The following is a 25,964-nucleotide window of genomic DNA, read 5'->3' as shown; positions in this document are numbered from 1 at the left end:
CTCTCTGAGAATAACTAAGCACGAGTGACTGGGCGAAAAGTACAGCACTATTTCCATGATCCCTGAGGAGTTCGAGAGTTGTCATGTTCAGTGGTTGCCAGAAAACTATACACTCCTTGGTAACGGTCATGGGCTTATAGTGGCTCTGCGAGCTAGATGTCAATAGACATATCCTGCGGGGGAGTCTGGAATCATTTAAGACACCAATCCCTTAGCTTATGTTATCCAAACAATGCGCAGAACCTGTAGATTTATAGGAACAATACAACATGGTGCCCAATGTGGTTTGGTTATTATTTAACAGTCAAATCTGAGTAGTTCAGTTGTGCTTCCTCAGGGACCCCTATTCACAGTTACCCAGAGACGTATGGGGTGGGAAGGGAAAATTCTTCCACAGCTGAGAAGGTATATCCTATGTATTGGCTGTAGGTGTGTTCAAGCTTTGTTCAAGTTTCAAGGATTATAGTTCCCCACATTGTGCATAAAACCTGAAAACTTCAAAGAAAATGTCTGTCGAAAATGCGCTGCAGCAGCAGTAAATGCAAATGCAGCAGAGGAAGGAGCGCAGGAAGGTGCTCCTAATATTTCAGAGAACTGTAGAAATGCACTTATTTTAAAATTAGCAGATTTTGGGGTCTCAGCCTTAAGTGGGACCGTAACCTTCATGATTGAGGCACACAAGGCATAAAGGACAGAGGTGTTCTATTCTTGGGTTAAATTCCCTGCAGATGCAATATCACATACGTTTCAATCTTATATTCCAAATGAAATACCAGGAGAATACTCTCCAAGCGAGGAAATAGAAGTTCCATTAACGTACCAAAAGCATATAAACTGGTTTAAAGGTGCCCTCCCCATACCACAGAAAAGGTGAGACTCAGTCCACTCAGCAGAGACGGAGCAACCAGTCCTAGCCGCTTACACACCCATCCAGAGATTGATACATCGCTAGCAGCAGACTTACGTCCACTTCACAAAGTGAAGTTGGTAATGCGAACACTAACATTATAACCTACAAGGGTAACTCCTGCGGGTCAATTACAAGGGACTGCAACAAAAATCACCCCACAAACGTTGAAAGCGATTATGGGAAGAATGCCCACCAAACATGAGCAAATGCCATTCTGGATAGCACAGAAAATAACACAGCTTGAGGCAGTTTTTCCCCACACAGGCCCACAAGAACAATACAGAATACTGACAATTTGCTTGCCGATGGGGATAGCTCCTCCAATAGAGGATTGTACCACTTGGGGTACAGTCTTTGCTGCCGTTTATACCAGAATGCACGGTACCCCCTAAATGGCAGTAATACCAGAAGTATTGAAACAAATATAGAATGAATATGGGGCACAACCTCCCTTGGACTTAGGGATGAAATTGATAGGCAATTTTGCCCAGGTATCAACAATCATGTTGGCTAACATAAAAGGGGAGGCAGCAGAGGTGGCTATACGCCAATGCCCAAGGGAATGCACTCCTGCAGAACAGGAGCAAGATTTACCAAAAATTATTGTAGATACCTATGCGTCACTGAGTAGAGATAATTTAGGAGCTAGACCAGTGAAACCCTAATTGATGAGGAATCCTGAGAAGGATAACTCCAAGCAAGCACTCGATTCTTCTAAAAAGAAATGGGATAATAAACATACAAAAAACAAACGAAATGCATCACAATCAAAGAGTGGGTCTTCTCAACCGAAGCCATCTGACAGGAAATATAACCTTAGAAACCCTGAACATATTAAAAAACCTGACAGGTATCAGGATACTGATACACGTTCCTCTCATTCCTTTCAGGGTTCATCCCAAAACTCCCAGAGGGAAGGAAGGTCAGAACACAGATCAGAAGAGCGAGAAAAGTCAAGAGACACACATCGTCCTTCAGAAGAAATGATCAAAAAAGAAGATAACCCCTAAAACTAAACCTCAGTTTAAAAAGAAGAAAGTAGCTGGGCTTAAAATAAGAAATGCCAAGGCTACTGAGGACTCTGCTTCTGAATGGGGAATGGTCTCTGACAATGCTAGACAATGCAGCAGAAGTAACAATAGCTCTCCATAACCTGATGGAATTTCTGATTACAGTAGCATTGAATGAACATATCACGGTGGAAACACCTGGGGGGTGGCATCACTCTACGCATGTGCCCCCAGAGGGTGAGCTTTGGGTGTCAGGCCTGGATACGTCTTGAGGCTCCCCTGCGTTAGTAACTATGTTCTGCAGCTTTGACACCATTGTATCCCATTGAAAAGCTCGAGGAAACTTACGGATACCAAGTAGGTCCTACCTACGCAGAGCAATTCCCTCTGCCTTAGCCCATTTAAACAGTGCTGCATTAATTAATAACTTTGTGCGTAAACAATACAAAACAACACTAGATATCTCAAATGGATATTTCTGCCAAAATATAGCACCTGAAAGCAGATATTTGACAGCATTTCCAGCCCTAGGCTCTGAACTCCAATTTTGTAGACTGCCCCAAGGGCACTAGAATAGCCTTGGGTTGTTCTCATCAAGAATATCAGAGTTACTTCAAAAGTTTGACGAGGAGGCATTGTCCTATGTAGATGATATTTATCTGATGGACGATGAATTATTTGATCACTTGCACTGGGTGAACAATATAATTCTGGAGTTCACCTCTGAGCGCTACAAACTTAACTTAAACAAATTAAAAATTGCCCACCTCTATGTCCTATTTTTAGGATATGAGCTCTCAAGTGAAGGGAAAGGCCTAACAGCTAATTTCTTAGAAAAATGTGCGCTGCTCCAACCTCCAAAGACTCTTAAAAATCTACAGACCCTTTTAGGATTCTTAAATTTTGGCAGAACATACATTTAGGATTACACAGATGAAGTAAAACCTTTCTGCGAGTTACTGAGACCTGATTTTTCAGTTTGACATTGGACACAGGAACACACAGAAGTTCTATGTTCCTTACAAGTGGACATGATATCTTCTAAACACTTACACACATGTGTAAACACCACAAATGTGGGATCCATGTAAATGCGGGTCAATCAGGATACACATACCTAACCTTCAATGAAGCCAAAATTGTACCTATTGCATACAAATCACATTTGTACACAAATGCTGAAATGCTTTGTGAAATGAAATGAAATGAAATGAAATGAAATAAAATGAAAAAGAAGCTTCTAGAGCGCACTGCGGCCAAGCGGCTTCCTGGCGCATCCACAGAAAAATACTGACAGGAGTACAAACTGCTGTAGTGAGAGAAAGAGCAGTAGCTATGGGGAAATGGATAATTGTCAAGGCTCCGGTACCAACCTTAGAGGCTGTTACCAAAGCTAGCGTTCCAAATGCAAAAACACTACATTCAAGATGGATACAATGGGCTAATTCCATCACTGAAACAGATGTAGACTACAAGTTTAATTCTACATTAAAAACACAAGCATTCCTGCAATACAAACAAGAAAATCCTTTCTGAATGAAATAATGCCTCTAGGTCATTATGAATACATAATTTACACTGATGGATCTGCCCAGCCTGCCATAGAATGTAAACAGCAATACAGCATAGCATGTGCGATTCTGAAATTATGTATGCTGGACGGCAAGTTCTGTCCTAGCAATACGCAGACGCAGTCTGTAGGAGATTGCATGGCACAGCTGGCAGAACTAAAAGCCCTAATACTGGCACTAAAAATATGGATCGAGAATTCCCCACACTTATTGTGTGCAATTCATTTTACTATGTCCAGTCATAAAATGAATTTCTTCACTATTGGGGACAAAGTGGGTTTAGATATTACAAAGGTTGCACGATAAAGCACAAGTTTCTTTGGGAACAATTGGCAGAGCTGAAAAAAGGTTTGCCGCAGGCTCACGTGATTCATTCGCTGGGTCATCAGCATGTTGGCTTTCGCGTTGAAGGGATGCATTGGCTGATGAAGCCACCAAGGCAACAGTGAGAACTGCTGCAGTTGATGCAATCACTCATTCCAGCATGAGGACAGATGGACAAATCATGGTAGCTGTCAACGCTACGTGTAACAACAGCTTAGCTTTGCCAAAAGGCTTTCAACTCAAGTACTTCTATAAGCTAGATGTGCAAAACATTCCATGTGCTCAAATTCCAGGAGTGGGGGATAGAGAAATACCAAACATGGATTGCAGATTAGCTTTAATTCTAGATGCTCATGAGGGTCTGCGTTCAGTGCATGCAGGTATTACTGCAACAGTTTCACTACTAAAACAACATTATTGGTAGCCAGGTCCAAACAGAACAAAGGCTTCGCCCTTAAGTTCGACATCTGTCGGCAGATGAAGGGTTCCACCATAGCACATCCACCACAAACACCATTACTGAAATCATACAGACCTCTCGCATGTATCTATTTGTACCACTGTGGCCCCTTTCAAACTGAATAGGCTTACAGATACATCCTGATGGCAGTGGATTCATGCTCTAGATTCCCGGAGGTTTGGATACAACGCTCGGCTAATGCTCACACTGTTGTAAAGGATCTGCAAGTCTTTATAGTCACATACGCAACTGGCACATTACACTCTGACCGTGGTCCTGAGTTTAGCACACAGGCTTAAAAAGAAGTCATGCGAAGTTTGGGTGTGGTCTTGCAGTACACCTCTCCATATCATTCCAAGGGAAATTTGATTGCAGAGAGGAAAAACTGAGACTCAAAGCAATCCTTAACAGCAAGAGTATTAGGCTCAGGTGGCAGTTGGCTCAAACACCTATATGGGGTCCAAAGGGCACTTAATAACATGCCAATAAGGTCCCTAGGGGGCCGTACTCCTTATGGGGTCCTGTATGGGACTAGAAGGTGGGTACCCAACCTAGATTGTGGCAGCACAGTGGCGGATGAGAAACTGTATGATATTAATGATCATATGGCTGTTTTACAGGAACTCAATAAATTCCGGGCATTACAAAGCAACATCTAAGTAAAAGGCACCGCCACTGGGGAAGTGAAGGTAGTTCCAGCAAGACCTGCCTGGGTGCCGAAGATTGTGAATCTGGTCAGAGAACAAATAGTGGACAAGAGAGAATTTGGGCCATTTTACAGAGTGCCTGTCCCTGTCCTGTTTGTTGAAGGAACAAAAACTGTACTTCTTCCTCCTCTCGCCGGGAAGAAGGAAAAGAGATTCACCTCAATTGATCTGATTAAACCACATCATGTGGCCGATACTGGATCCAACAGACACCGCCAGCTCCTGTTTCCCACAAAGAAAAAATACGATATTTCTACCTTCGGCTGAAAAATACTTAATTTGCTACACCCTGGCTACAGCTCTGGATTGAAATTGGTCTACTATTCCTAGTCCTTTGGATTGGTTTTGTGACCATCTTTTTCCTGCTCCTGAATGGACATTATCTCCCAGAATGCTTCGCAGTACAACATGGGAACTTGGTTCTGAAACCACATGCATCATCACACTTTGAAAAAAGAGACCTGTCCTTAGTGAACATTACAGATAGTTCAGATTTCTGAGGAAATAGTATGGGATAGGTTCGCATATGATGCATTTGGTCCTACTGAACGTTTGAAAATACCGCACTTATTTAAAATTTCATTAAGTGATGTCATCACCTTCAGCACTATCTCTGATGATTGGGATTTTGAAACTGTAAATATTATGCTGTCTGATTTAGAAATATCAGTTGCATTTGTTATTAATGAGTTGTATGATGATACATCTGATTTTGACCCCATGTATTGTTATCATTATTTTTTACACAAAACAAGTATCCCACGTACTGTTTTTACTTTCCATCAATTGGAACATTGCCCGACACCACCCAAAGGTAGTTCGCAAACGTTTGCACAGAAGTTTGCTTATTTTTCTGGTTTAACACTTCAAGCCCAAGCTCTTATTATGATAAGCTTGCACCTACATCTGCAAAGAAGACTATGCTAACACAAAACAGATGTATTCTGCTTCCTTTATTTCCCAGTTGTCTTTACAGGGTTTCGACTTTTGGAGGGACGCTATAGACACAAAACTGTCTGGAGGCCTAAAGATTGGAAAATTCAGGGAACTGAGGCCTTATTTAGAGCATGCCTCATACCACAGCAAATTATCTTGCTGAACAACACAGTGCAACAAACTTCCTATCTTGGGTTAGCCAAGATCAAGGACCTGAACACACTGTGAATGCCCTAGCTTTCACACTTTGAGGGATGGAAAAACTATACGCAACATAGTGAGGATACACTAGATGACATAATACATGATGGCTCATACAACTCATCAGACCCCAATGGGAAGGGTTGGCTGGTTTGGCCTATTGACACAAACAGGTGTCAGTTAAGATTCAGGGGTACCACCGAACGGTTTAGTATCCATAGGCCTGACCTACTCTACGTACAACATGAAACACCCGGGGGTTGTGACATCTTACAGTGTTGGGAAGTTTAGTCTAGAATGGCTAAGAGACTCAATACTGTTCCAGGTGAAACAACACTTGTCCTAACCTTCAGAATACATGGATCTTAGGGATTTAATGTTAGGTCCCCAGAAGCCACGTCAGAAGATCTTCCTTTACGCTATTTACAATGATGTATGGAAGACCTCCCAGCAGGAGGCTGCTGTGAGATTGTGTGAAATAGACAGGGCTAAACTAGAAAAGGCTTTGGCAGTGGTCGACAATGGCATGACTACGCATTGACATCCAGGATTTATTCACTGGGCAATAGTGTGTCTTCTGCAATGGACATAATAGAACAGGATTTGTCTATTCTTCAACATGGGCAATAGCAATTGCGATCCAGTCTATTATTGAGCAGGACGCTTCAATCAATGTGTTCTGGTCACGTGCCTTGGCAATATAACAACAGTATGTCTCTGTTTTCTGCATACAATTTAACAGATATACAGATAACAATGTCAAAAAGAGATGCAAAGCATACAATTCTGCTCATTGAAAAATTGGACAAATTACTTTTCATCATAGCAGAGTCTACAGTATCACCAGGTAGGCAGGTATGAAGTGATGAGAGATAGGTACAAACGTGAAATGTGGGAACTACCGTACAGATTTAGATGCAGAAATAGGGACACTAAAGTTTTGCTAAGCGGTTCAGACTGCAAGACTTCTTTCAGTGGGTCTCTTATGTGTCAGAACATTATGCTTCATGGAGCATGCAATGCTTCAGTTGCAAACCTATCATGTCACTTGAAAAGATCCCCATCTGCCGTGATTCATCCAGTGTTCAAACTGCATTCAAATGGGAGTTATTTGATGTTGAATGATCAAGGTTGTTGTGGCCACAGTACGTTCCAGGGTTACTTATTGTATGCAAGTATTGTTTCCACCAACCCTCACAGTCAGGGAGGCGCCATTATGCCTTCATTAAATGTTTCCTTTATACGGTTTGATTCTCTGAGCAGGTTGAAAGCCATGCTGTTACAGAAGGAAGTGACCTTAACCTCAGCCCAAAAGACTTTTGATCTCCAGTTTGCAACATCCTCAGCTGAGATACAGGCACTAGTCCGAAAACACTTCCTGCTCCATTTCGGAGAAATGGTACATCGTATCTTTAACATGTCAAATAAGAGTGGGATAGTACACCTTTTTAAAAGCATAGGTTCCGGACTATTGAGCGCCTTTCAGAAGATCTTCGGAGTATTCCCGTTGTTAATACACTCCATATTAGGAAGCAATACTGGAGGGCTTCCACTGGTCCTAGCAAGAACTTTGAGCACATTTGTGGAAAGGAACAGTGCCTTGGCCCCCAGGCAGGCTGGTTTCCGCCCCGCACACTCCACGGAGATCGTGGTTATATCGGTCCTGGACAACCTCAGGGAGGGTATGGACACTAGTCATCCCCAGGCCTTGGTCCTCCTCGATCTCTCCGCCGCTTTCGACACGGTGGACCATGCCATCTTACTTTCCCGTGTCGGAGCGGCGGGAATCAAGGGCTCTGCCTTGGTCTGGCTGTCCTCCTTCCTGAGTGGCCGCACTCAAGCAGTCCGCTTGGGTGACTATTCGGCGGACTTCCGGCCAGTACAGTGCGGGGTTCCCCAAGGATCCTCCCTTTCCCCTTTGCTATTTAATCTGTACATTGCCCCTCTTATTTTTGCTCTTCAACAGCTGGAGGTCTCCGTTTACAATTATGCGGATGACCTCCAGCTCATTTTTTCTTTATCCTCCTCCCCTGCATCAATATCCAATTTTCACTCTGTTATGACCTTCATTCAGGACTGGATGAATCACAACCACCTGAAACTCAACCCCGATAAAACGGAGTTGGTGTTGACGGGTGGTTGCTCCAGTCCATGGTCCTCTCTCTTTTGGCCCCCTTCCTTAGGCCCCCCACCTACTCCCTCCTCCTCTGTTAAAACTCTCGGTTTCAAACTCAATGACCAACTCTCCCTTCACTCCCAAGTCAGTGCGGTTGTGTCTTCAGCTTTCCTTTCCCTCCGGACAATTCGCAAAGTCTCTAGGTTCTTTTCCCCTTCTGCTCTCAAACTTATACTCCTGGCGATGGTGACATCCCGCTTGGACTATGGCAATGCCCTTTATTGTGGCATGCCGGCGTACCTCGTGAGGCGTCTCCAGCTGGTCCAGAACCAGGCGGCCCGCCTGGTTTTTAACTTATCTAAATCGCATCACGTCACGCCCCTCCTTAAATCCCTACACTGGCTCCCCATACAGCAACGTGCCCAGTTCAAGCTGGGCTGCATCATTTTCAATGTCCGGTCTGGCTCTGCCCCTGCCTTCATCACTTCTGCAATTCACTCTTACACCCCGTCTAGGGAGTTGCGCTCATCCACCCAACCATTCCTCGTAGTCCCCCGCTTCAAACGAAAAAAATGGGGAGGCTCCAAATTTTCTACTCTTGCCCCTGACTTCTGGAACTCTCTCCCGATCCACTTGAGATCCTGCCCTCAGTATTCCCTCTTCCGCAAGGCACTTAAAACTTTTCTTTTTACTCAGGCCTTTCCTTCTTAAATGCCCCCCTGGCTTCCTAGTCTTTTCTGTCCTTCGGGTTTTGTAGTACTGCATAGCGCCATGGAACTGCTTGGTGGACGTGCGCTCTAGAAATATTTTTAAACTCAAACTCAAACTCAAACTACTCATTGTAGTGGGTATCCTGCTTTTAATTTGTCTGCTACGCAATTGACGTCCCAGTTTCCAAAGAGATGGAAAACACATTCCTGGTGCTACGATGCTGTGAACGCATGGTACTCCATCTGGGTACACCTCGGCTTCAGAAGCTAAGCGAGCATTGGTTCCTATTGTTCAGATCAGTCTGGGTTGTCTGCGTCTTGCCTGTGCTCTGCTGCCTATTCTGCGGATACGAATGCGTGTTGGACGTATGTCTAACACTGCCATCAGTTGTGCCTCCGGATGTAGATGTACAACTGGAAACATTAAAGGTACACATGTTGCAGTGTCCTCAACGCATTCCCATGTTTATCTCAGCATTCTTAGATCCTCCACAGGATGCTACAGCTCCTGTCGGAATGGACACCGGCCCTGCAACAGGTGCTTCCTCAGCAGCCATTGCGGGAACATCAGAAGATCACCTTTGCTCCACTGACCTGATCCAAGAGGTGTTACATGGACCGTCATCTGTGAAGGCAAGCAACAGTAATGTTGTGTCTCCCACACAGGACAGATAAGCATTTGGATCTCTGTGTGCTGGGAGCAATACAGCCTTTTCCAAAACAAACCAAATTGAAATTCTACAACATACATTTTGTTTTATTTTTCTCCTTGCTCTCACTGAGCACCATGGCTTTCGATGTGCTCAGTTGGTCTAAATAGTATATTGACTTTCCAGAGGACTTATAGAGCTTTTTAAAGTTTTTCAACATTTTTTACATATAACATGTTTTTAGATATTTTTACATTTACATTTTTAATGTTTTTATGCTTCTTAGGCAGACACGTTATCATTCCTTTTATCTTATCGTCCTTTAGATGAGGAGTGGGTGTTATGAACCCCAATATAGACCTAGGTAGATGAACAACCTTTTTCCAACATTAGCCCTACCTTGTTCTTCATAATAATTTGGTGCTGACCTTTTACCTAGTTATGTGCCAAATAGATGTTGTGTGGTTTTCTTCGAAAAGCCAGCCTCATTTATTTTGCTTGAGGATTCTTAGTATCACAGCAAGTTTCCCATCTTCTGTATAATAACTCTGTACAAGTGTCCTCACAATCGTCATCCTTAAAAGACAGGCCCACAGTACCATTTTAGGTAGATCCCCTAAGGGTACCTTTTGTGTAGATAAGCATGCCTTCTTTGATGGAGAAAGGAGAAGCTTCCATGCTGACTTGAGACGCTGAGGTCCTGCACGCAGTGGTCTGGCATCCCTTGCAGTGTGTCCAACTTGAGACCAACCTTCGTTCTTTCCCATCAGGTAATGGGGTTGGCTCTTTTCCAAGGGGAATTCTTGGCTACACACCTACATACATGAAAGGTACACTAGGTACATGCTAGGTACACTTAGTTAGGGTTCACATCTTAGGAGTACGCTTGATTACTGCCATGTATCGATATGCCTAAATATATTCACTGTTTTAGCACCATGGTAGGATTCTACCTTTTATTTGCTCTGTTGGTGCTTGTAATCTTATGCATATGTGTCTGTCTAATTATTGTCACAGCACATACATTTTACACTAGTATGACGTTGGTTCAATAAATTCTAACTGAAAACGTCCCCATCATTTCTTCTGTGTATCTCTCTGAGAATAGTTAAGCGCGAGTGACTGAGCGAAAAATACTGCACTGTTTCCATGATCCCTGAGGAGTTTGAGAGTTGTCATGTTCAGTGGTTGCCAGAAAGCTATTTGCTCCTTGGTAAGGGTTGTGGGCTTATATTGGCACTGTGAGCTAGCTGGTCTATAGGCTAACATATCTTGCGGGGGTGTCTGGAATCCCTTAGTTTATATTATCCAAACAATGCGCAGATCCTGTAGATTTGTAGGAACAACACAACAATATGTTGATGTTATCTTTGCCCTCATACCTATGAATACTCTAAACATTATTATTATTAATTAGCATTTATTGCGCGCATGGCTACGCAGAGGCATCCCAGTGCAAGCAGCAAATAACAGGCAAAGAGATACGGCTACCAGTTGATACACTGGAAAAGCCAGGATTTAAGACATTTCTAAAGGTAAGGTGGGAACTCACTGAGCGCAATTTCAAGGGAAGGGAGTTCTAAAGTTTAGCAGTGTTAAAGAAAAAAGATCGACCCCCGCAACACATCCTAAGAATTTTTGGGACAGGGGCCAGATTTTGATTCGCTGATTGGAGGAGTTTCCTAGGCTGATACGCAGTAATGAGGGACTGGTTAATGCGGGGGCCTATACCCCTGAGGGTCTTGTGGGCAGTACATAGAGCTTTAAAGGTAATCCTTTCCTCTATGGGTAGCCAATGTAAGGTTGACTGCATTCTGGTTGAACCCAACAAAGTCGGGCAGCGGAATTCTGTACCACCTAAAGCTTCCTTATGGTGGATTTGGGCGCTCCTAGGTACAGTGAGTTACCATAGACCAGGTGCGAAAGAACTAAAGCCTGAAAGATGGTTCTCCTTGCCCTCGTGGGAAGTAGGGGGAGGACTTTCCACAACATTCTGAGGATGCTGTGACAGACCCCTGATACTTCCACTGCTTGCTTGTCGAATTTAAGTGCCTTATCAAGCCACACGCCCAAACTCTTTATTTTAGTCTTTGCTACCGGGGGAGGCCCCAGACAGGTTGGCCGTGACAATTTATGCTCATTTTTAGATGTGTTGTCTAGAAACGTGATTTCAGTTTTGTCTCCATTAAGTCTGAGAAACGAGTGTTGCATCCAGGTGGCTACCTTCACCAGGCAGGATTCTAGGTCCGATGGAACATTGAGCGAGTGGTTTAGCGATACCACCAGCTGAGTGTCATCTGTGTATGTGACAACCTTAATCCCATTCGGCTGGACGACCTCAGCTAGTGGTCTCATATATGAATGTATGACGTTACAACGCATACATTTACAATGCATGCCTTTACAATGCAGTTTTTACATGGAAACATCCTTTACAACACACTCCATTAAATCGCATGACACTACATTGCATTTTTGAAACTACCTGTACATCACATTATAACTTTACAATGCATACCATTACAACACATACCATTACATTGCATTTAAGGTAAGTATTGGATAGTATAGGGGTAAAAATTACTATTCTAACTCAAGGGGGTGCAACAGTAGGGTAAGTGTTGGATAGTGTAGGGGTAAAAACTACTATTCTAACACCAGGGGGTGCAACAGTAGGGTAAGTGTTGGATGGTGTAGGGGTAGAAATTACTATTCTAACTCCAGGGGGTGCAACAGTAGTGTAAGTTTTGGATACTGTAGAGGTACTATGCATTGTAATGGTATGCGTTGTAATGGTATGCATTGTAATGCCTGCGTTGTAGTGAAATGCGTTGTAAAGGATGTTGCGATGTAATGATTGCGTTGTAAGTGTAGTGCGATGTAATGGTTGCGTTGTAAAGGATGTTTCCCCTCATATATACATTTAAAAGCGTGGGACTCAGGGAAGATCTCTGAGGCACTCCATAGCTATGCGGTAGAGACTTGGATGTAGCATCACCGGCAAAGACCTGAAATGTCCTGCCACTGAGGAAGGATTGGATCCAGGAGATAGCTCCCCCTAGCACCCCAGCCTTCCTCAACCTTTCAATAAGGATGTTAAAATTAACCGTATCAAAAGGGGCGCTGTGATCGAGGAGGATAATGGCCGCTGCTCCTCCCTGATCAATTATCTTTTTAGCTTCTTCTACTATGGCAATTAATGCGGATTCTGTTCCAAGCTCATGGGTTTCTAGGAAGGATGATAGTGTGGAGTTTATATACTTCTCCAAGATCTTACTCAGCATGGGTCGTAGGGATATAGACCAATAGTTGCTCAAAGCTTCCGGGTTTAGGTTTGGCTTTTTCAACAAAGCTTTTACCATGGCGTGTTTCCAGACTGGAGGGACCAGTTCATTGGCGATGCAAAGATTTATCACCTCTTGTATGACCGGTAGTACGACATCTTTCCCCTTACCCAAGACATGAGGGGGGGGGGGTCTATAGGAGAGCCAGATTTTATTTCCCCAAAGATGTTCAATAGAGTGTCCATATCCAAAAGTGGGAATTCCTCCAAGGTATGCTTGGTATGCTCCACCTGCCTATTTATGTTGGAAAAGGCCTGATCACTGTCATCAGGCACAGAGGCAACAAGATCGCTAGGCCTTGGGGAATCTGGGAACGTGTTATATATGGTCTGAATTTTTTCCTTGAAGTATCCTGCAAGTTTGTTACAACGTTCGGTAGTTAAACCTGTTGAGGTATCCGGGGAGGGAGCTCCAGGAGAGTCTTGGCAATACGAAAAATTTCTTTAGGGGCATTATCTGCTGCATTAATCTTGTCTTCAATGTAGAGAGTCTGTGACTTTTTGATTTCAGCCTGGTAACATTTTATAGATTCTCTATAAATCATTTTACTGTTCTCACTAAAATCCTTCCTCCATATCCTCTCTCTAATTGTTTGCAGTTCTGTTTAAGCAGTCTAAGTTTAGGTGAGTACCATGGAGAGATTATTTCTCTCCTCCTGTTATGTATGATTTTAACAGGAATTTATCCAAAGAAGACGCTATCCAGTGAATTAAATTGTTAGATGATGAAGTGATATTGGAGTCTGGTGTGGGTTTAGAATGTGTATGCACAGTCATACAAGGCTTCCATGGAAAGTTTAGACCAAGGGCGTGCTTTCCTGAAACCGTGTTCTTTGCGCTTGGGTTGAATAGGAGACCTCAAGGAGAGTGGGATCAATGAATGATCGGACCACGGCAAAGGGATGGGTGTCTCCACTGCCAACTCCATGATGTTAGTAAATACGGAATCTAAGATGGGGCCTTTAATATGAGTAGGCCCTAAAACTTTTTGGGTTAATTAAATTGCGGCAAGGTCTTGGATGAATTCCCCGGCATCTCCTTTATTTGGGTCCTCGAAATTCAGGTTAAAGTCCCCTAAAAGCATACAGTTAGGAGATGAGTTTGCCAGGGAAGCGGCTACTTCTGGAAGCGACTTCAGAGATTGTCCACCTGCCCCTGGTGGTTGATAAATGAGGTCATCGGGGAAGCTAAATGAGCCGTAAATGAAATAGAAAAAAGTAGACTTTCACATTCTGGGACAGGATTGGGTTCCACTCTGCATTTAAAGAAGTCTTTCAAAATAGGAACAATGCCCCCTCCTTTTTTTCCCTCTCGGTCATTCCGCTGAATGTTATTTCCTGAGGGCAGTGTACTAACCACATCTGGTGCAGAGTTGTTATGCAGCCATGTTTCTGTTAAAAATAGGACGTCAGGTTTGATGTCCTCTATCAATGTATTTAGCTCCCCTGAATGTTTAGGCAGAGACCTACAGTTAAGAGAGAACATTTTATAAGAGCGATGGGCAGGTCCTTCTGAATGAGTTTCCACCGTTGTACCGAGTATAAATGTGCAGTGTTTACATGAGGAATCCCCGTTGACTAGTGATAAGGAATGGAGAAAATTGTCCTTACACAATTCCCACATCCCTTGGATTTGTGAAGAAGTATATGTAAGTTCTCTTGCCGACTGAGGGGCAGGGATTCTAGCCCCTGGGTCCAGTCGGGTGTGGATGAGCGCAGAAGGGCTTGCCTTTGGCGCACCTTTGGCGCCTGCTGCGCACGTCTCCAATGTCATTGCAAACATCCCATTGAGGTAGCTGTACTGAAGCCTGAGCAGGAGTCACGTTATATTAGTCCCACTCAACAAACTTTCTTTTCCTAAAACTCCCAAAGCAGGTATTTGTTGTAGAAAAAACAATGGCTAGAATGGCTATTAGAAAGTAGAAACCCCCCTCTACACCAAGGCCATTTTCTGATTTCACTCCAGTACTGAGCCATAATCAACTAGGAGTCTGGGAGGTGCAATTCAGTGATAGTCCATCTACACTGAATAGCATGATGCGAGTGCCACTGGAACCTGGCGACTAAGAGGCAAATGGGCTGTGAGAGCATGGATTTCAAACGGCAGAGTGAGCTGAGGTTCTGACAGTGTAATTTCTATTGGCCCACATGCTCAAAAAAGGGGCGGCACAACTAAAGGTTTGAGAGGCAGGGCAGCTGCCATTTTTTGGGATATGTTGCGCATTCACCAAACACTAAGGTCTATCCTTAAACTGATAATGAGAGCTATATTGCCCAACTCCAGACACACATTGCATAATCAATACCAGGGCCGTATTACATAAAGTGCCCTAGGGGCGCAACAGGCATTTGCACGCACTTTGCGTTTCCCAGGGGCACTTTTTTATTACAGAAGGGGCCACAGACGCTTGTGCGGCCCCTTCTGTATTACCAATAGTGCTGGCGGGCGTAAAGCACCAGCGCTGTCTTCAAGGGGGTGTTCCCTGATTTGTATGGGGGTGTGCCCCATGCAAATGAGGGAATCCCTTTGCCTCTGTGCCCATGCAATATAACTGACACGGAAGCAGATGCAATGAAGCCCTCAGGAGGCGCACTGACAGTGCGCCATCTGAAAGGTGGTGCACCGTCAGTGCTCCCCCTGATGGCAGCCCTCTGCTGGAGGTAAAGGGAGATCTATGGATTCCCCAGAAATCCCCTTGCAGGCGGGTGCAGTCACTGACTGCACCCACCTGCAAGGGAATCCCTGTTCCTCTTTAACCGCATGCGTGCGGCCGCGATTTTCGCGCTGTGCGGCTTTTTTGAAAAGACCGCGTTACATGACGAGCTGAGCTCGTCATGGGCATGCGAGCGGCGCAACTCATGATGAGCTCAGCTCGTCATGAGCATGGAAGGGGTTAAAAGTGAAGGCTGGTTGCCGCCTGCAGAGTGAAACAAGGAGCACCTGTAAAGAAGCCACTCCGGATTTCACGTGAATGTGCTCCCCCTAGGGCAGCACGAGTTTGCGGCTGCCCTTGGGGCAGCGCATTCTTCATAATGCAGTGCACTTACCTTCAGTGCGCCGGGCGCACCTTTAAAAAGATGTGCCCGATGCAATGACGAAAAATGCACGCATGTGTAATGCGGCCCCAGGAATATTGAATTAGAGACTTGAGCCTGTTTCCCCAACTATTAATTCTTGTATACAGAAATACATCAAGGATTGGCAAACCTGTCGGAAGGACGCCAATATACGAATATAGCCAGTTCGTTCAGATACAGTATATAATTCAAATGAAAACCTTAATACAGGAATTCACACCCATTCCAGGCTCAATAATCATAAGTGGTAAATCACTATTTCAACAAATACAATTCAACTCGAAGTGCCCCTTCAAGAAACCTACATGGCAAAGACTGTAAAAAAGGCAGGAAGTCTGAATTGATGATATGTGAGCTGTTTCCATAGAGAATTATCTAAAAGGAAGTTAAAACTGCAGAGTAGGCTTACCACAAGCATTGTGGTAACATATTAAAGTTATTTGACTATTTTATAATTGAAAATAAACATGCAAAAAATGTGCTTACAGGCAACTTTTCATCATTCTTCGCCTCTGCAGGAGTGTGTATGTTCAGGTAAAGACAGTCCTCGGATATTGTAAAATCAGGTAAAACTGTTAGAAATATTTCTTCCATTATATCCATTCCCTTCAGGTCTTGTATGCATCTATGAATCAAAATACAGATATGTTGGTATTTCGTGAAAGAATGTGACGAGTCAGACGTGCAGTGGAGCTGGAAATCCAGTTCTTTTTCTGAATTGTATCAATTTCCCCTTTGTTAGAGTCAGATAACATAGTTGGAGTACATAGTATAAGCAAACCATAATCCAATATGAAAAACATTAAAACAATATATTTTTTTAAATTGTAAATGAATGACAGAGACACTTTTGAGGCAGAAAGTGATTAAAAGAAAAGGAACAAGATTTCTATATTTGCACGGCATGTAAAATAAATGAATGTAAATGAGACGGTGGCACATAAGGTGGAAAAAATCATCAGTAAAGTAAGATTTAAAGTGCATAGAAAACATAAGGTTATTAAATTCATCAAAGGTGAAAATATCTAAAAGAACCAGGAAACTGTAAATATGAGTTGGTTGCTTTGAAGACAATGTATAGGAGGAGAAAATGAAAACAATGACTAATGGGCAACCAATGACGAAGTGAATAATGAAGACCTAATTCACAAAAAAAGTCAGAGATCTTGTATGGGCATCTATTTCACCTTTTGGAAATTTCAAACTACCCTTGGAAACCTACAACAAGCACAGGTTTCTAAGGTATTTGAGAGACCTACAACGACCATGGGCCTCATTTATGAGGCCGTGCGTCACTTTTACGCCGCCGGTGCGTCACTTTTTGTGACGCACCGGCAGCGTAAAAAATGTGCCTTGTTGCACCATATTTACAAAGTGACACATCTAGGTAGATGCGTCACTTTGTAAACCCCTGCGCTACATTATACCTGCGCCAGGTATAATGTATGCAGAGGGGCGTTCTGACGCAAGAAAGGGTCATAGAAGTGACGCAGTGAAATCTATAAGTTTTCACTGCGCCACTTCTAGGACGCAAATGCGTCAATTTCTTACGCCTGCCTCACAGCAGGCGTAAGATTGACGCAGACCCTTTCACATGGGGCTTGCCCCATGTGAAAAGACACATTGCTGGAGTTGCGTCACTTTTGTGACACACTCCAGCAATGTGTCACTTTTGCGCCATACAGATACGTCAGAAATACTGACGTATCTGTAACTCCTTGCGCAATGATGCGTCATACTGTAAATATGACGCATCATTGGTGTCGCAAGAAGGGCGCAATGAAAAGTGACGCATCGCTGTTTTCCCGCAGCGATGCGTCACTTTTCATAAATGAGGCCCCATAAATCTTCATGTCTGCGTGCCAGACAGGGGCAGCAGCACATTGATACAAGTCTGGGTTCGTAATTAAATCCTCAGTCAGACTTGTAAAATGCCTGTTTCTCCAGATATATTTCTGATGCTTCATAAAAATCAACAAAGAAAGACTTCACAAATTGCAAGTTTTATTTCTTGGATTAGCTAAGAAGCTAGATTTCATCTTTTAAAGCTAAGGATACAAATGTATTCATAGTAAAAAGTTGCTCGAGTTCAAACCTATTTCCACTTTAAACCATCTAATGAATCGATGTATCATGCCTGGGAGGAGGAAATCTGATGTGTACATCTAAATTGGGGTTAGGGTAGTTTCAATCAATACTTGTAGAGCGCTGCTAATTACTCCGGGGGTATCCAGGTGCTGTGTGTATGGTGTATTGTGTATGGTGAGCCAGTGGAGGTCCTTCAGGTGAGCGGAGAAGTGTGACCTTTTGGGAAGGTCAAGGATTAGTCTGGCCGTCAGGTTTTAGATAGTTTGGAGACTTTTCATGAGCCCTTAGGAGGTGCCTGCATAGAGTACGTTGCCGTAACTGAGTCTGCTGGTGATGAGGGCTTGTGGAGACTGTTTTCTTTGTGCTAGAGGGGAGCTATCTAAAGATCTTGAGGAGTAGGCGGATTATGTGGAAGTAGGCGGTGGTGACTGTGTTTATCTGGCGTTTCACTGTGAGTTTGTTGTCCAGTATGTTGCCTAAATTACATGCGTGGTCCGTTGGTGGGGGAGGGTCCATGATCTCAGGGCCACCAAGAGTCGTTCCAAAGGCTGTTGTATCTGCTGAGGATCAGAACTTCGGTCTTGTCAATGTTTAACTTGAGGCAGCTGTCTCTCATCCACGCTTTAACATTTTGAATTCATTTATGGAAGTTGGCTTTTGTCTCTGTGGGCTTTGCTGATAGTGAGAGGATGAGCTGAGTGTCGTCAGCGTAGAAAATGATGTTGATGTGGTGTGATCTGACCATGTGTCATGTAGATGTGGAAGAGGGTTGGGCTCAGGGAGAAGCCTTGTGGTACGCCGTAGAGGATGAGTTTGGGGGATGAGGTGAACGGGGAAGGTGGACTTTCTGGGTGCATCCTGTGAGGAAGGATTCTTGCCATTTGAGTGCGTTGCCCATGATTTCAATCTGGTGGAGTCTTTGTATGATGGTGAGGTGTGAGATGGTGTCGAAGGCTGCGGAGAGGTCTAGGAGGATGAGGGTGGCATCTCGCCTCTGTAAAGTAGTGTTCGAAGGGAAACAACCATTACAATGCAGTCATTACAACGCACTAGCTTTACAACGGAGCTGTTACAACGCAACTGCCTTTACATTGCATGCCATTACAAGGCATGCCATTACAACGCAAGTCACTACAGCACATGCCATTACAATGCATACCATTACAACACATGCCATTACAACGCACTATGAGGTAAGTAATAGGGATTTTTTAGTTTTAGGGGGGGTATGCGCTTTGGAGTACATAGGGATAGTATTTTTACCCCTACATTATCCAATACTTATCCTACTGTTCACTGGAGGGGAATAGTAATTTTTACCCCTACGCTATCTATCTAACACGTACCCTACTGTTGCACTCACTGGAGTGGGAATATTATTTTTTACACCTACACTATCCAACACTTACCCCACTGTTGCCCCAAAAGTATTATGTGTTGTAATGGTATGCGTTGGAATGATAGTTTCTAAAAATGCGTTGGAATGGCATGCGTTGTAAAATAATGCGTTCTAATGGTAGTTGCAATGTAAAAAACGTGTTGTAAAGGCATGTGTTGTAATTGTTTGCGTTGTAACCTCATATATTAATGTTCAAATGTCATCTGTGACTGCAGTCAAGGTTGTCTTTGTTCTGTGATTGGCTCTGAAGTTCAATTGGGATGAGTCTACTAGGTTGTGTCTCTCCAGGTGGCTGGTCAGTTAAGTGTTGATGGCTTTCTCCAGGCCATTGGCTGGGAAGGTAAAGAGGGAGAAAGAACGGTAGTTCTGGAGGTTTGTGCAGTCTGCTGACAGCTTCTTGAGGAGGGACTGGCCCTCTGCATGATTCCATGCTTCTGGGAAGTTTCTGGTGCTGACTGAGGTGTTCAGTATGGTGGTGAGCTGGGGACTGATTTAGCTGTCTCCAAGGTTAAAGATTCGGTGCGGGGAGGGATCGTTGAGTGAACCTCAGTGGATGGATTTCATCGGGGGGTGATGGTGGGTGTAGAAGTTGGTCCTATCTGGAGAGTTGTTGGATGTTGTCTGTGCTGGGTGTATGCCTGTGGGCGGAGGCTGGCTGGGGCTCGAAGTTTTTGTAGATAGTTGCAATCTTGTTGTGGAAGTGGATGGCGAGTGCCTCGCAGAGCTGTTGAGAGCAAGGGATCGAGTTCTCTGTGGCCGGGGGACAGGAGAATACTCTGGCAATGAAGAAGAGTTCTATGGCTCGATTGGTGCTTGCTTCGAGGCGCCTAGTGAGGGCTTCTGTTTCTGTGGTTCTGGTGTCGTGGTGGTAGTTGCTCAGGATGTTTTTGTTGGCTTCACAGTCGGTGTGGTTTTTGCTGGTTCTCCATCTTCTTTCTAATCGTTTGCATTCATGTTTGGCTGTGTGCAGTTCAGGCATGTAACAGGTGGCTTAATTGGCGGGTCTGTAGGTCTTGGGGGGCTCTTAGTGGGTATGACTTGGTTGGCTGCGATGATGATCCAGCTGTTGAAATTCTGTATTGTTTGGTCCAGGTTAGGAGAGGTGATGGGTTCGGTGGAGCTGAGGGCGTTAGTCCACCCTGGTGGGAAACACTGGTCCAGTTACGGTAAGGTGCTATGTTGTACCTAGGAGGTGGATGTATGACGTTACAACGCATACTTTAACAACGCCTACCTTTACAACGCATTTTTTACAACGCAACATCCATTACAACGCATTCCATTACAACGCATGCATTTACAACAAATTTTTAAGAACTACCTTTACAACGCATTCCATTACATCGCATACTACCTTTACAACGCATACCATTACACCGCATAACATTACTTTGCATTTAAGGTAAGTATTGGATAGTGTAGGGGTAATAATTACTATTCTAACTCCAGGGGGTGCAACAGTAGGGTAAGTGTTGGATAGTGTAGGGGTTAAAATTACTATTCTAACTCCAGGGGGTGCAATAGTAGGGTAAGTGTTGGATAGTGTAGGGGTACTATGTGTTGTAATGCTATGCGTTGTAATGGTATGCGTGAGGTTCCGTGAGAATCGTTATGATGTTTTGGCCATGATCGAATATGGGCAAGTTTGGTATCTATGAACCGTAAATGACGAGTTTAGTAAGTGTACGCGTTTTCGCTACACTACTTGGAAGGGTTCGCCTTATTTACGCGTTTCTTCGTCTAAACCCTCGGGTTCCAATTTAGATACGGCATCCATTTTGATTCTTGCCCTCACGTAGTTAGTTAGCAGGCAACTGTCCGCGTCATGACCCTTAGTTCCCAAGCCTTACGGAAGACGCATATTCCTTTCATGCGTCTTTTATGACCAGGGGAATGACATTGCAAAGGCAGATGGCTCCGCTTGAGGGTAATCTTGCCGTGCCGGTCTATTGTTTCAGCCGTGCATGTGCTAGGATCGAATCCTTTGATCCTGTGATCATGCTGTCCGATATTACCCTCACACTCTTTTCTCTACTGTTGTCTGTCTTCCTTGCAGCTTTTCTTGTCTCTTTCTTTCGTCCGTTTACAACTAGAGTGGAATGTGCCTAACGGTGAGAAGATGTGCTTTTACAGTTGGGAACCGGCAATGTTACTGTAATTATGTTCCGGGTTTCAAGAAGTCCTTTTGAAGTTTATTGTGGGAACTGAGTTGTAACCTTTTGTTCGTGTGTTGTGCAACGACGAAAATGTGTATAAAAGGAGCGATCCACATTTGCAATTTGAAGCAGACTCTCAGAACCTACACTCTGTTGTACTTCTTGTGACTTTTGCCTCCCTGCAGTAATAAACGCTGATCTTTGACGCCAAGGAAGTGTCCCGTGTCTCTGTCATTTGTGCGCTGAACAGGTATCCCACGAAGGTTTCAGGTGTTGTTCCCTGGCACCGCTGGACCTTAGAAAAAGTCCAGTCCTTCAGTTGGCGCCCAACGTGGGGCGACATCAGCGGTACCGGTCCAAAGCCTGACGATTGTGAGGAACTTCGTGTGAAAGCTCCGAGGGAAGGTGCACCCCGCTTCATCGATCCTGTTGTCGAAATAAGTGGTCCGAAGATTTTTCCCGCGAAGATTCCCGCCTCCTGACGGCTGCGATGGACCGAGGCCCTGACTGTCGACCTGTTTTGGCGCCTGGCGTAGTCCTTTGTACGGCGAGACGATAAACGGGCCTTCCTGGTGACGCCATTGCACTCTCAGTTAAGTATTTGTGGGTCGCTCCCAGTATCCTTGGTTGTTGTCGAAGCTTAGTTGTTTTGCATGGTTCCATTGCATTTGTGGTGCTTAGTTGTTGGTTCTTAGTTGTTATTTGACAGTTGCAATTGCCAAAAACCAAGGGTTTTGTCTTTCACGAAGATTTAGCACTTCGATAACCCTTGAAGTTTGATACTTGGTTAGTGAGCAAGATGCCTAGCCGTAGTGGTTTCTTTGGTTTCTTTAAATGTTATAACACTGATTCCCGGTTGGAGGACTCGTGTCCGATACCTCCAGTTGGAACTCCAATTTATGAGCTCTATAGTCGACATGGTGTAGGCCCTATTATATATAATGAATATTGGGTTCGTTATACGAAAAACGATGGTGACCTTAGTTGGCCACCGCATGGAAGTTTTGAAATTACGATTTTAGATAATCTTGAAGCTAAATTGTTTAAAAAGAAAGCTAGGCCTGCTATGTTTGATTCTTTTCGGTTATGGCGTAAAGAGGCCAAGCAGAAAGAAATCAAACAGCTTAAGAAAAATAAAAAAGAAGGTATCATTACGATGATGCAAGGTGCAGAACAATATCAGCGAGATAAAGCAGAAAAAGAGATAGAAGTTTCTACTAGACTGCATCACATGCAGGTAGATAAATGTTATCCGGTTTTACCATCTAATCATGTTAAAAAGGAAGAAGATGTGAAGGAGGATCCCTTGTTAGCCTATTTATTGAAATTGCCACCTCCTTATGCACAGGGTGCCACAGCCCCTGTAGTTCCTCCTATAGTTCCTCCTGTTGTTCCAGCGGCTGCTGGTCAGCCTGTTGTTGGTCCTGTAATTGTCCCTTCAACTGCCCCTTTGCCTGTACCTCCTCAGCCTCTTGTTCCTGTTACCTCAACTGTCCTGGCTACCTCTGCTGTCCCTACGTTCACTTCTAATGTTGTTGCTCCAGTTCTTCTTTCTCCTTCTGTTCGTAATCGTATCCCTAATACTGTTGCTACCCTTTACTCCCCACTTTCTGGATCGTTATTTCAATCCGATGTCTCTGAAACTCCTCAGAGACGAAGTCAAATCCCTGGTGGAAGGGAGAGTGCCACGTTGATAACTATGGCGCGTAGATGGATAAGACACCGTGCTAACTACCCTCCGCGCATGGTTTTTGATACATTCTCTCAGTTTAATGAGCCCACTCAGAGATTCGTGTTTGAAGAAATGTGTAACTTTTTGAGAGAAGAATGGTATAATGATGATTTAGATAATGTACCGCCCGATATGACTGAACTTCAGAGTCAATTTTCGAACGGTATGATTGTAGGTGGAGATGTACGACGTGCACTAGAGCGATTGTTAGCCTTTAGATCCACAGTGCCTTCTCGTGTGTCATTTGATGATGACACCGATAATACGAAAACGAACTCTGGTCAGTATCCTATGAGAGAGGTTCCGCCAGTATAGATGCCAGGTGATGCTAATGCTAATCCTGTGATTCTTCCATACTTCCAAAGAGTTTGGATACACCTCCCATGGAAGCGATCAGAAGTTTTGCAGGTGAAACAATCCTTGCCTGATCCACGCAAGAATCCGGCAGGTTATTATAAGGAGTTATCCCAACTGGTGGATGCTTCTATTATGAACCTTGCTGACATCGACATGCTGTTTGGAAATGTCGTACCACAACCAATTTGGGCAAAAATTCGCCAAGAGAATCATTTAGTTGAGTTAGGTGGTGACTGGGCTACACTAGTAGCGGCTGATGGACGACAAATTGGTGGGGCTAAGCCCGAGCAGTTAATTTTGGATCTACCCCAGAAAATCATTACACTTATGAAAACACTCATGCCAGCGATGAGGGTGAATTGGGATAAATTATCGGCTTGCAAGCAAAAGAAAGACGAGAGTGTCTCCGATTTCTTTACTAGATTCGAGGAGGCATTTGTCGATCATAGTGGTCAGGACATGAGCACCGAAGGAGGCCAACGGTTATTTGTTGATAAGTTTGTGTTAAATTTGTTGCCAGAGCTATGCAATAAATTGAAAAACTCGGAAAGTGCATGGGCTGTTTCAACCACTGCACAGATATTAGCGACGGCTCAATATTATGAGAATAGGGAAAAGGAAGAAAGTGATCGTTCAGACAAGAAAACGAAGGAGCTCAAAACAAAGGTTTTGTTGCAGCAGGCATATCCTCCACGTTCAAATCAAAATGATTTACAACAGCAGTATCGACCACGAGCCCAGTCCACTAGGATGCAGTCGCGCTCTGACTCCTCTGACTTTAGATCTACGCTTGGGTATAATCAGTGTGCATATTGTAGGAGAGAGGGCCATATAAAATTTGATTGTCCCGCTTTACGTGATCGTTATAATAATGTTTCGGTTCGGGGAGGTCGTGGTGGTCCTCAACAGGCCTCTCGAGGTAGAGGTCGAGGTTTCGTTCAAAATCATGAGCACTCTACTGTTTCATCGGACGCGAATAATTGTTTCGACCAGCGAAATGCGGGGTCCGATAAATCTGCACAGTACCATGTGGACGATTATTATGTTGAGCATGAGATTGTTACAGACGACCGTTACTAGGACAGCCATCGACAAAGAGAGGGAGTAGTGTCAGTTCTGGTTGATCAGAGAGGGCCTTACGTTGCGGTTGCCACATCTGGCGTAGTTGAGCCTTTTCTGTTGGACACTGGTGCAGCAAAAAGTTCCATCATGCACTCCAAACTCCCTGGCGCACCCTTGTCTGGCTTAACGAATGTTTCCATTGGATTCTCTGGCGCCCCTGTTAGCAATCCTGTCTCTAGCCCTTTGTCCCTTGCGATTGGTCCTCGTGAGCTGGAGGCTCCATTGATTCTATCCACTGGGTGTGGTGAGAATCTTTTGGGTCTGGATTTGTTAAAACGGTTATATGCGACTTTGTATTGCTCTCCTGAAGGAGTGGAGCTTACGTTAGGTCAGAGAGTTATCTCTCCTATGTACCTATCAATGGATAAGTTCCCACCGGAATTGAGTTCTCTTCCTGCGTCTTTATGGGCAACAGGTCCCAATTATGTGGGCCTGTTAAACATTCCACCCTATGTGGTCCAGTTGAAAACGAATGTTCGATTACCACGTATACCTCAGTATCGTATCTCTCTTGATGGTGAGCGAGCGCTATTAGCGATCGTTTATGACCTGATTAAAAAGGATGTCATTGAAGAAACTCGGGGAAATGTGTGTAATAGTCCTGTGTTACCCATTTTGAAACGAACCGATACAACTAAACCTCCTGTGTATCGTTTTGTAATTGATTTAAGAGAGGTAAATAAAATAGTGATCCCACAGTTTCCTGTGGTGCCTGACATCACAGCCTTGTTGACCCTGATTCCAGCTTCTGCCTCCTGGTTCACGGTGATCGACCTAAAGAATGCTTTCTTTAGTATTCCGATCGCTGAGGAAAGCAGAGATCTATTCGGATTTTCATTAGGAGGTCGAAGTTTTAGGTTTAAACGCGCACCTCAAGGCTACTGTGAGAGTCCATCGATCTACAGCCAAGCCCTTAAAAGTCAACTTGATGCATTTGTGTTACCGACGGGTGCGGCTTTGATTCAATACGTTGACGACTTGTTGGTGGCAGCCGATACCGAGGATATTTGCAGATCTGCTACAGTATCATTGTTGCAACATCTATGTGACCTACATCACAAGGTGTCACCTTCTAAGCTGCAATATTGTTGTCAA

General features: G+C 44.1%; 1 protein-coding gene across 2 annotated transcripts in view; it reads right to left on the bottom strand.

Moving 5' to 3' along the window:
• LOC144799332 (fatty acyl-CoA hydrolase precursor, medium chain-like) overlaps nt 1-25,964 on the bottom strand; it is a 395,371-nt gene that overhangs the window by 271,644 nt on the left and 97,763 nt on the right. For both annotated transcript variants that reach the window (XM_078670579.1, XM_078670580.1), the window contains exon 4: nt 16,502-16,640. In XM_078670579.1, coding sequence (XP_078526705.1) covers nt 16,502-16,640 — 139 coding nt within the window. The remainder of the gene's footprint in view (nt 1-16,501; nt 16,641-25,964) is intronic.

Source organism: Lissotriton helveticus, chromosome 12, assembly GCF_964261635.1.
Source record: "Lissotriton helveticus chromosome 12, aLisHel1.1, whole genome shotgun sequence".
NCBI classification, from domain to species: Eukaryota; Metazoa; Chordata; class Amphibia; order Caudata; family Salamandridae; genus Lissotriton; species Lissotriton helveticus.
Note: the sequence above shows the minus strand (reverse complement) of the source record. Positions and strands in the feature narration are given on the sequence as shown.